Genomic DNA, 12366 nt, shown 5'->3' on the forward strand with positions numbered 1-12366 from the left:
TTCACACACACGCAGACCAATTTGCTTCAAAAATAATAATTATTAACTATATATATAATTATATATACACACACACGCGAGAAGAACGATATTAATTTATTTATTTTTTAAAAAAATGAATGAGCTTTTCTTGTTAAAATATACTCAACATATTGTATCTTAATTTCCTTTGGATATACAACGATAAAACTAATCATCACATCTACATAGCAAATTTCTCAGTTGTAGAATTTCAATCCCTACTCCTTTGCATGATATAAACTTGGTTTCCAAAAATATGTGTTTTTTATTTTATGTACGTTAATATATATAATTATATTAAATTTCAAATAATATTTTGACTCCTAATGTAATATTTTTTACAACAAAAAATATTTTTATTATTAACAAAAATGATTTACTAGTTTTGTTAACATGTAAATATATTCATATCAATTTTTTATTATTAATAAAACGACATTCCATAAGTTATTGTGGCCCGAATCATAACATCATCATTAATTTATATTTATGATAACGAAAGCTTGTGCAATCTTATAACCCAAATTTATGAGTACGGACTCGAATAAAAGATAAGAGACGTTTCTATTTGCTCAATTTTCATCCTATTTGGAGGTCATGAAATTATGTATATAGAATTTACAATTAAAAAAAATAGAAGTAAGTATTTGGAGACTTAGTGATGGAATAAAATTGGGCTTATATATTTATAACAAGTCAAACAATAATATATCAATGAAATAATGCAATGTGAGAAGAAATATATCAGTAGTAACGTATAGTTATAGAAATATCTTATCAAATGAAAAGTACTGATTGTTCAAGACACTGAAGTGAATATTGTGGACTAAATAGGCAGCTCTCATCAACATTCGGTGTAACACTTTTCCCCATGTACTTAAGTCGAATATGCACAATTGATTATTTACGAGCCAAAGTCACGTCGTCCAAATGAATATACTAGATTTTAAACATGTTCATTGAACTCACATTTTTTAGGATGAAGTCGCGTTGTCCAGTGGACTAGCAGCCTGATACATATATCGTTTTCCAGGCTTAATTCATTCAGTCAATCATTCAATCAATAATAGCCGATTGGTAACAGGTCAAGAGCCAACAAATCCTTAAATTCAATATGAAGTACGATATGACAAATCAATTAATTAATATACAATATGATATGATATATGAATAATTAAGTAGTTATGAAACTTTACTGTAAATTTCAGACTAAATTCCTAACTTTATTATTGAAAAAAACCGGCAAAAAACATCACTTTGATAGCTTTTTTTTTCTTGATTTCAATCTCAAGTCAAGATAATTTGTTATAAATATAATTTGAGTTATTTTACATTGGTTGAGACCATTAGTGGGTGTTGAAACATTTAATACAAAACTTGTACCAAATAATTTTAAATAAAGCTTTAAAAATTCATATTAAGTAAAGTACATGTCCAAAAAATAACAAAGTTTATAGGAATGCCTAAAAACAGTGAATAAATGATCGGTCGTTGAAATCTCGACCATTGGAGAGGCACGTGAATTTCACGCGCCGTCGTGCCGACGTGAAGGAGCTTCAGCGGCCATGCCTGGCCAGAATTTTTACAGTTGGTTGTTCTTGGTCCAATCTATAACTTTATGTTTTATACATTTTCAAATTCAGATCGGATGAATATCAGATTTTGAAAAACTAGAGTTGAGATCAAGCTCAATTCCGACGACCAAAAATTGTATTTCCGTCGATTGTAAGGACGATCGGCCGGCACCATCGTAAATTAGAAAATATTTTTGACACTTTTTATTTTAAAATCGAAGTGAAAATAGTTCAATAAGAATGATTAATATAGATTGAAAATAGCTATCTTAATTACAAATTTCTGGATTTTTTCCAAAAATGTTCTTCGCGATTCTTGTTTTTCTGGGCAAAAATGGTTGATGATTTTGATACACCTCCCGTACAATTTGGTTTTTGAGTTGAATACAAGTGTTGTATAAAAATTTCAGAATTTTCGGTGATGATTTGATTGTTTTTCCTATTTTCTCCTATTTTGCCCATTTTTCCCACTAGTTTCTTCCTCTCTAAACTCACAAATTTTTATACTTTGATATAATAAAATGTATTTATTGAGGTCTTTTTATAGGCAAAATAGAATGGGACGAGTTACCTATATCATGACACTTGATTTCTCAAAACTTCGAACTCAACATCTACTTAATTTCATTTCTTAACACATATCAATCTTATTTTACCATAGTTTGGCAAGTGTTGGCTTAACTTGATTACACTTATTTACTATTATAAGTAAACTTTTTATTTAATCGATAGAATATACAGAGTGTAAAATTGTCATTTCAGTGAAATTAGAGTACAAGAGAAGCCTCATTGTAAACTCGCGGCGAATGACGATATGACCCTCGCTCTCCCTCCGCTGCTCATACGCCAATTTTCTTCTCTCTTCCATAACAAATTGGTTGTCATAAACTGTTGGAACCCTAACTGCTGAATTTTTTTTATTTCATTCAGTCATGAAGCTTCGATCTCAAGGCGCAGGCTCTTCCTCGTCTAAAGGTACCCGTGTTTTCTTGTTTTTTTTTTGGTTTTTTTTTGCGTGAAAATATTTTTTGCCATTAATTTAGAGAAATTCAAAATTTTGCTTGAACTACTGAAATTTTCGCCACCCGTGTCTATTATTATTATTATTACTAACGTACATATTCATGTCGATTCAGTTGTGTTTGAGTGTGTGATTTAGCAATTTGTGTGACCGTTGATCACAAGTGGTGGTGAAATCAGGGAAAGGAAAGGTTACGTACGAAGAGAGCTCGGACGAGGAAAGCTGTGGGCCGATTTCATTGGATTCTGATTATAGCGAATCAAGCGATGAAGGTATATGATTATTGATTGGATGTGTGTATTTTTAGTTTTAACATTGGTTTTTGGATATTGTGTGTTTTGAGCGTGAGAGGAGATTTGATTAAATGTTTTTAGTGACTGTCTATTTAAGTGAGTTATTCATTTAATATTTGTGTATATCGTCTGGGTCTGCTGTGTGTGCTTGACTTTAGATTGTTGTTCTTGCTAATCTAGTTTGTTACTATTAGACCGTTCTTGAATATTGTTATTTGGTTCAGAAAGAAATTTGATTAACCAAATATAAAGAAGGTTCTCTGCATTCTTTTTGTTTTTATTTTAATGGATTATTCCTGCACTATTAGTCTTCAAATGTGCATTTGTAAGCTTCGAAATTTTACTTCACTCCAGGATTGAAACGTGTTTTATTTGTGAACTTTCTGTCACTTGAAAAATTGAAACGACAGTTTTAGAAAAATCATTCAAGACTCTGCATTTTACGAGCATCCAGTATTCCCTGAGGGTATTTTGCTTAACTTTATCGCCTCATTGTTTAATTTGTCTCTGAGCGAAAGGGCATGCATTAAAAAAGATGCACTGGAATGAATGATATTTCTGAAATGGAGGAGCATCTTCAGCAACGAAATATAAGCATTGAATCATGTTTTAGGCGCTTCTTTGTTATTTATGTTTGCTTGTATAGGAATAGGCTGCATACTTAATTTGACACTTGTGATTTATCCAACATCAAGTCTTCTCATCTTGGTTTTAAAACTTGTTTTGGAGTTGCCTACCTTATTGTTGCTATATTCCCTATAGATTGATTTTTCAACGGTTGGTGGTGTTCTTTCTATTGCTAATTGTCAGTGTATAGAAGAGGTTTTATTTACACTTGATAATCCCTCTCCCCTTTTGTTAAGACTTTATTTTCATTTCAGATGATGTTTATTATTGTCTTTTTTGTGAGAATTTAGGCGAATATTTGTCGAATGTACCTGAAGAGAATCAGATTAGAGCGGGAGATAGTTTTGACTTAAATCATTCATTAGAAATTGCACCTGAAATCAGCTATGACAAACTTCTGCATAATGGAAATAAAATTAGAAAGAGGAATTCCTTGAAGAACAAAAAAGAACATAGTTGCAAGAAACAGAAGATTGTAGTAGAAGATGGGGGGATGGAGCTTAGTGGAAATATCGAGACAGAAGCAGGTAACTTCCCTGTGAAATATGATGTTACTGATGCATTAGAAAACAAAAATGGGAGAAAGAAAAAGAGTAAGAAGAAGAAGGATAGACCTGTATTGATGTGGGAAGTATTGGAACAAGAGAATGATCTATGGATTGAGGAAAATTTGGCTAAAGATATGGACTTGATTAATCAGAATGAGATGGCGACAGAGATTGTTGATCCTTCAGATGACTTGATAATACCACTGCTGAGGTATCAGAAAGAGTGGTTAGCTTGGGCCTTGAAGCAAGAAGAGTCAGCTGTCAGGGGAGGCATTCTTGCGGATGAGATGGGGATGGGCAAGACTGTACAGGCAATAGCTCTTGTTCTTGCCAAAAGGAAGATCCTGAGGGAACTTTGTGGGGATGAATTATCCTCATCTTCAGATTGCGTCTCAAAAAAGTTACCAGGAATAAAAGGCACTTTGGTTATTTGCCCTGTTGTTGCAGTGATGCAATGGGTTAGTGAGATTGACCGGTTCACTGCCGAAGGAAGCACAAAGGTTCTTGTCTATCACGGTGCTAACAGAGCAAAAAATCTTTATCAATTCTCTGAGTATGATTTTATTATAACTACATATTCAATTGTCGAGGCTGAATACAGGAAACATGTCATGCCCCCCAGAGAGAAATGCCAGTACTGTGGAAAATTATTCTATAACCATAAGTTGAAAATCCACTTGAAATATATATGTGGACCCGACGCTGTTAGGACTACTAAGCAGTCAAAACAGCAGAGAAAATTTCCAAAGATAGTGAGGATATATGAAAGAGGAAAGCTGGTTAACGGCAGTGATAGAGAAATAAAGAGTGTTAATTTCTTTGATAATCCTGCTCACATTGGACAAAATCCATCGTCTGGAAAATCTATTTTGCACGGTTTCCAGTGGGATCGTATTGTATTGGATGAGGTGAGCTTTTAACAGTGAATTATTCGCTTTTCTATTCTGCAATTAACGTGGAACCTTTAAATTCTTCCCATTGTCTGGGTATTTATTTCTTTAAAGATTTTCAACAGTTTAGTCATATTTAGTTAATTGACATCTTGTATTGTACCTCGATAGAGTGATTTTGTGCCAACCTGTGGTTAGAAATTTGTGGCTTAAAGCGATGTATTTTTATCCTGTTAAGCGTGGCTTGGTACTCATGCTACTATTCCTGGATGCCTGACTAGATTTTTTTCAATTCAGGCTCATTATATAAAAGATAGGCGGAGCAACACAACCAGAGCAGTTTTTGCTTTACAATCTTCATATAAATGGGCGTTAAGTGGCACTCCACTTCAGAATCGCGTGGGAGAGTTATACTCACTTGTAAGTTTCGGCGGATGGAGTATATATGCTTACAAGTTTCTGTTTATGATGTAAAATAAGAACTTATTCCTCTTGCAGGTTCGCTTTTTGCAGATAGTTCCTTACTCCTATTATTTCTGCAAGGACTGTGATTGCCGTTGTCTAGACTATAGGTAAAGAGTTTGAGAATTTGAGAGATTGAACTTGAAATACAAATATGTTAGATTCCATTTAGTTGTGAATCAAATAAAAAATCCTTTCAAACAGAATCTATCATATATCTATCTGTATGTCGAATCTTTCATGCATTGATGTATGTTTACTTCTGTGATATCAAATGGATGTAGAGTTATTTGTACTTGTTTCCTCATAGGATGATTTCATCGATTACCCTTCCCCTTCCGCCACCTCTCCCTTGTGATGCCTAGAAGATCCTTTAAGTCGATTTAGTTTGTGATACTCCCCCTTTAGTTAACCTGTACTCTCTATTACTAGTATCTATTTGTGTGATCCATAGCTACCAAGCTCTGTGACCACTTTGTCCGTGTTTTACAGAAGCTGCCATGGATGAGACTTCTAAATTTAAAATGTTTCCTTTCTTTTTAGCTCCTTCCATTCCTCGATATGTCATATTTCTAATTGAACTGCAATATTTTTTATGGTAATCTCGTGCATTACAGTACGTCAGCAGATTGTCCAGGTTGTGCTCATAGAAACGTTCGACATTTTTGCTGGTGGAATAAAGTAAGTACACTTCAATAATCTTATTTCTTTCTACCGGTTTTTGTGTATTACACTGTTGTGATGCAATACTGGTCGACAACCTTTCTTGCTTTTCAGTATATTTCCTCACCAATACAAGATTCTGGAAATATGGGGCGCGGTAGAGATGCCATGCTTTTGTTAAAGCACAAAATTTTGAAAAGCATAGTGTTAAGACGTACTAAAAAGGGCAGGGCAGCTGATCTGGCACTCCCCCCTCGAATAGTATGTTTGTTGTTGACGCTAAAAGGTGTAGATAATTTTGTTTTGTTATAGTATTTAACTTATCCAAGGTATTCAGGTTAGCTTGAGACGTGACTCTCTGGACGTTGTAGAAGAAGATTATTACAATGCGTTGTACAGTGAGAGTCAGGCACAATTTAATATGTACGCCATCTTTTCTGCCAGCTGCCTTTTTAACTTTTTAGAGTAGAGGAAAGCATTGCACAATTGGATATGTATGTCATATTGTCTTCTAGTTGCCTTTTTACTTGTTAGATGAAAACATGTTTATATGTTTTATGTCAGTTCACTTGGTAGCTGAGAAAATTAAGCAAGAGCCAACAGGATGAAAAAAAAAGAGAAATAGTGTGATTGTAATTTATATTCAAATTCAAGAAAGCGGTGAAGAGGATAATATAGTAGTTTTCGTTGTCTGAATCTGCAATTGCGTGAAAAGTCACATGGTACGTACAAGTGAGTCATCTTGTGAGTGGAGCCTATTTACAAAGATCTTGAGCATGGATTACAAGTTTTGGTAGACTTTACAGATGCATACCGAAATGGTTTATTTTATAGCTTTAGCCTTTTCTATGGGCCGTATGCAGCACACCAAAATCTGTTCATTATGTATCTATCTGGTTTGGGTTCTTGATTCATTTGATTATGTTCTCTTGTAATCTAAAAAAGGAAATTGAGGTTGGCTCGCATTCCATACTTGTTCTTGAATGCAAATTATATCTGTTTTCCTCCTGAATATTATTGATTTAGGTACGTGCTTGTGATCTTGAAGTATACTTTGAAACAGCGTTTTCTCATCTTTTATTTCTTTTTTATTCTTGGATAATAATTTAATACGAAGTGGGTTTAACTTTTCCTTTATAGTTAAACAATGTTACTTAAGGTACTATCTGGTTGTTATATCGTAAACCTTTCTATCTGCAGATACATGGAAGCTGGCACTGTGTTGAATAACTATGCTCACATTTTTGATCTTCTAACACGCCTACGACAGGTTTGTATTAATTTAAAATTTTTATCCAATGGAGGATTTATTTTTTACTTTGAGAATGATCAAATAAAGGGTCACATACTTAGTGCCCTCGCCGCTTGTAAGAGTTATGTATATCCCAAATTGCTAAGGGTATGTTCCAAGCACTCTTTCCATTCCTGAAAGTTAAACCAGACACTAATTCAGTTTCATGTTTTGCTCCACAGTTTATATTCATCAATTTTTGCATTTCTAGCATAATCATTATTTTGGACATGGCTTTTCAACAACAACAAGCATTTTCACACTAAGTGGGTTGGCTTTATGGATCCTCCTACATAATTGTGCACTCTCCTCTACCCATCATCATTTATATTTTAAATGAATTTATCATGTTTTATCACTCCTAATCAAGTCTTCGTTGGTTTTCCTTCTTTGGTTAATGTACGTATTTGTAATGGTCTCACATCGCCTAATTAGGACATTTATTGGTCTCTTAAGTACATGCTCATACCATCTAAAACGCCTTTTCCCGAAATTTTTCTTCAATATGCGCAATTCCAACATCTCTCTAATGTTCTCATTTATTTTCTTGTCCATCCTCGTATATCCTTGCATCCACCTTAACATTCTCATATTTGCGACTCCATGTTCTGCTTGTGCACGCGATTCACAGCCCAACTTTCAGCTCTGAACTTTACTTTTCAACACTTCCTGAAATTGATGTGTTATGATATTATATTGCAATCCAATAAAGTATGTCTTAGAATTTTAAAATACTTCATATAACATTTAAAAAACTAAATACAATATGATTGACTCTGCATCATTCTTACATGACATGAAATCTATTGTAACAAAATGTCTGGTTCAAAAGACAACCAAATTAATCATACATAGCCTTGGATTTTTCTCTTCTTCTTACCACATGCAGGCTGTTAATCATCCTTACCTTGTGGAATATTCTCTGAGTTCAATGGGAAAAAAGGGTAAAACAGTTGATACTTGCAATGCTGAACAATGTAATTTGTGCCATGACTCTGCAGAAGATCCTGTAGTGAGTTGCTAATTTCTTGCTATTGGTATTGAAGTTTTACATTCCAGAGCATTAGAAAACCTGTTCTATATTTTCGACCGGAGGGTCTACCAATTCTATAGCCTTATTTCTGAATGTTCCAAGTTTAATAAGAAGCCTATTTCAGAGAGTTTTGCTTTAGATTTAAGAAGTCGTGTTTTTGTCTGGATTTCTGAAGTGTTAATGAGCGATAATTTGTAAGTTGATAAATGGTATCATTCATTGTTTACTGTTAAGCAGCACATGGACATGATTTTTTGAGGTTTCGTATAGTAGTGGGTCACTACATATGGTTGTTGAACATAGACATAGATTGATATCAAGTCTCTGGTACATGGATGAATGCTTGCACTCGAGTTACATTTTGTCAAATATGACTAATGTTTCTATTAATGGTTAATGAGATTGATCCAGGATGATTAATGGATATATTACAAAAATATGATGCTTTAAGTTTTCTCTTATCCTGCTTATACATATATCGACATTCTTTTCTCATGCGTGTCTGCATTTCTCCTACTAGCTAGGAATGTGCTCAGCTTGCGATTTTTTTTTCATTTGCATTTCTTTATTTTGTCGTCCTTTCATCATAGTTTATGTGCCAATCTGTTTTGCTCTCAAGGTGTGCCAAATTTGCTCTTTGACCATCAGATCTCTGTCTTGTTGTGATAACATCTCTTGGTTATTTTCTCATTTGTTTAGTTTGTTGCTGCTTTAGGTTACATCCTGTGGACACGTCTTCTGCAAGTCTTGTTTGATTGATTTTGCTGCTAGCATGGAACTTAACTCCTGCCCGTCATGTTCGAAGGCTCTTACTGTTGACTTCACCATAAAAAAGGACGCCAAGGAGCAGAATAGAACAACTATTGAAGGATTCAGGCCGTCGAGCATTTTAAATAGAATCAAGCTGGATGACTTTCAGACGAGTACCAAAATAGATGCTTTGGTATGTATCATCTGAAAAAACCCCACGCTTCCCAAGAAAAATCATAGAATATAGAAAGGAAGAGTAATGGCTGTTTCTTTCTTTGTTTCTTCTAGTTCTCCAAAAGCTCAAGTGTTCCTCTTTGGTTTTTCTTGTGTTTGTGTTAACTTGATCATAGTACAAGGGAGAAGGGATTAGTAGCTAGTGTTTGGTAATGATATGAGAAGCACAAGAACCTATACCTGTTTCCCCCACTTTAATTAAACTTGTCCTTAGCATCACCAGTGCTCTTATGCTATGATTAAGCATTATATCTTTCACCCTTATATCCTATCTTCGTAGTATTACTTGATAGACATAACCCGTCTTCCTAAATATGCCAAATTTTTTGGGAGGATATGGTAGTTTCCGTCAATTAATCTTCTAGGTTAAATCAAATAATGTTAAATTCACTACCATATTCGATTTAGAAATGTTCTCTTAGTTGTGGTTTTAGGCGTTTCAATTAGACTGCAGATGTTATAATGATCACCATTCATTTACTTGAGTTTGCTGCTGAAGTTTTAATTAAACTTGTCCTTGGCACCATCACTGCTCTCGTGATATGATTAAGCATAATGTTCTTTGCGCTTGTTTACCGTCTTTGCATAATTTCTTGATAGATATGACTTGTTTTTGTGAAATTACTTGATAGGCACAACCTGACTTTGTACATATGCCAACTTCTTTGGGAGGGTATGGTAGTTTTTGTCTACCCAATTTTCATGGCCAAATCAAATGAGGATAAAGTGACTACCACATTGGATGCAGAAATTCTCTCATTTGTGGTTCTAGCTTTTCTACTAGACCATAAATGTTATAATTGATTATCATTTGTTTTAATGATATGTCAAAAACTGTGTTGAAGTGAATGCTTTTGCTATTTTTTAAAACTGTTTTTATTGATTCTTTTTGTTAAGGATTATTATGTTGTTTTGAAGTTTTTCATTGATTTTACTCATTTCTAAATTTACTCAATAACAGAGGGAAGAAATTAGATTTATGGTTGAAAGAGATGGTTCTGCAAAGGGAATTGTCTTCAGCCAGTTCACTTCTTTCTTGGATCTCATTCATTATGCTCTTGTCAAGGTACTATTAAGTGAAGACCCGAATCTTTTCATGTTAGATGTCTTGAGGAAGAAACCATATAAAATGATTTGTGTTTCTTTTCAGTCTGGAGTCAGCTGTGTTAAGTTAGATGGGTCGATGTCAATGGGAGCAAGAGACGCCGCTATCACAAAATTTACCGAGGACCCTGGTTGCCGAATTTTTCTAATGAGCTTGAAAGCAGGTGGTGTTGCCCTCAATCTCACTGTGGCATCACATGTAAGGACTCTTTTTAACTATGGTTCATATCATCTCCAATGCATCTGTTTATTGAATACCTTAGTAACCTTACCTTTTTCTTCATTTGTTAAATTACATTTGTTAATGTGGAAAAAACTGTCTGCACGATGATAATATGAAAAGTTTTTCCCTTATCTGTGACCTAGATTTTGTACAGAACCCACCTCGCGTGCAAGGCTGTAAAAAAAACACACATATAGAGTCATACATCCATCCTTGTTTTCTCTCATAATTATTGGGGTTTTGATTATTGTAATTGGATCTCCGATTCTTATGCATTTTGATGAGATCTGCTTCATTTTGCTTTTCTAGTTTGTATAGAGTTGATTATTGATTAATGGCTTTGTTGGTGAGTTTTGCCAGGTTTTCTTGATGGACCCTTGGTGGAATCCTGCTGTGGAGCGGCAGGCTCAGGACCGAATACATCGAATAGGACAATATAAACCAATCAGGTGAGATGATGGTTCATTCGTTCTCTAGCTACTTTCCGTAATTCGTTGGACCCGATATATCTGTTTCACAGTAATATATATTTTCCGATTATGTTACTTTATTTATTGTTTATTCTCAGAATTGTGAGGTTTGTCATTGAAAACACTATAGAGGAGAGGATATTGAAGCTGCAGGAAAAGAAGGAATTAGTTTTTGAAGGGTAAGGTTTATTATCTTTTAAATTCTTAATTCTACATGGGTGTCGATTTTTGTGAACTATAAATTTGTATAGTTGAGTTACGGAACAATGAGTTGAAGTGGTCGGTACACCAAATGAAAATGGAATAGTAAACAAGAGCACAAGTCACATAATTTAGACGGATAACTTTTCTCAGATTTTGAAAGAGAAACTATTGACGCTCTAAGAAACTTTTTATCCTCACTCTGAACTTAAAAGTACGGGTACAATAAAGTTCTATTTGGATTGGTGGATTTTAAATGCATCGAATTCAAGCGTATTTTTGTTGTTTAGATAAATAAAAACATAAACTTCAAATTCATCATTTATATGATCATATAAAAATTTATGTTAATTAAGATGAATTTCAAGTTTACCTTGTAATATTGTTATTTGAAATTCATTTTATTTTTTAAAATTAATGTATAAATAAATAAGTGATATATTTAAGGTTTTCGTTGTTGTTTCATTGTTAACAATAATACTATAATCGAAATTCATAGATTTCAAATCCATCTCCCGAGATGCAACCTAAAGGTTTAGATTTAAACTCTATTACCGGTGTACTAATTATCTCGAAGCTAGTGATACTTTCCTGGAAAATTCTCTTGTATTACCTTACAAATTCTACCAGACACCAGTGATCCTCAAATTTATCTGAGTTTGTATGTGTTCTTGCTATTTTCTGCAGGACTGTGGGTGGATCTTCAGAGGCGTTAGCCAAACTAACAGAAGCTGATTTGAAATTTTTATTTGTGACTTGAAGCAGTATAGATAAGGCTTTGTAACTGTACCATTTTTTGGACTATTACGTGTGTACGAATAACTGTACCATGCATTTTGTATCCACACCACCCTATTTTGTAGAAGGGAAAATGTTCGTGAGAGATGTGATGAAATAACCTGAAATTGATTTTCTTATGCTTAGGATAGGCCATTGTCTTAGAGCTACACATGATAGAATT

General features: G+C 33.9%; 1 protein-coding gene across 1 annotated transcript; it reads left to right on the plus strand.

The window, feature by feature from the left end:
• Positions 1–2362: 2362 nt before the first annotated feature.
• LOC140976596 (DNA repair protein RAD16) lies at positions 2363–12322 on the plus strand. The gene is made up of 16 exons (XM_073440841.1): positions 2363–2570; positions 2796–2888; positions 3827–4992; positions 5272–5394; positions 5473–5546; positions 6054–6117; positions 6214–6360; positions 6437–6522; positions 7300–7369; positions 8280–8402; positions 9139–9366; positions 10369–10473; positions 10558–10710; positions 11095–11183; positions 11303–11383; positions 12093–12322. Exons 1-16 carry the CDS (start codon positions 2528–2530, stop codon positions 12163–12165), a joined length of 2718 nt encoding a protein of 905 aa, XP_073296942.1. The 5' UTR covers positions 2363–2527; the 3' UTR covers positions 12166–12322.
• Positions 12323–12366: the final 44 nt, after the last annotated feature.

This window comes from Primulina huaijiensis, chromosome 1, assembly GCF_012295235.1.
Source record: "Primulina huaijiensis isolate GDHJ02 chromosome 1, ASM1229523v2, whole genome shotgun sequence".
NCBI classification, from domain to species: domain Eukaryota; kingdom Viridiplantae; phylum Streptophyta; class Magnoliopsida; order Lamiales; family Gesneriaceae; genus Primulina; species Primulina huaijiensis.

Bases quoted from the DNA above. Each gene is read 5' to 3' on its own strand.
- LOC140976596 (XM_073440841.1), top strand. From the start codon at position 2,528: ATGAAGCTTCGATCTCAAGGCGCAGGCTCTTCCTCGTCTAAAG. The intron at 9,367-10,368 runs GTATGTATCATC...ACTCAATAACAG, and splicing joins GTACCAAAATAGATGCTTTG to AGGGAAGAAATTAGATTTAT. The intron at 10,474-10,557 runs GTACTATTAAGT...GTTTCTTTTCAG, and splicing joins TTCATTATGCTCTTGTCAAG to TCTGGAGTCAGCTGTGTTAA.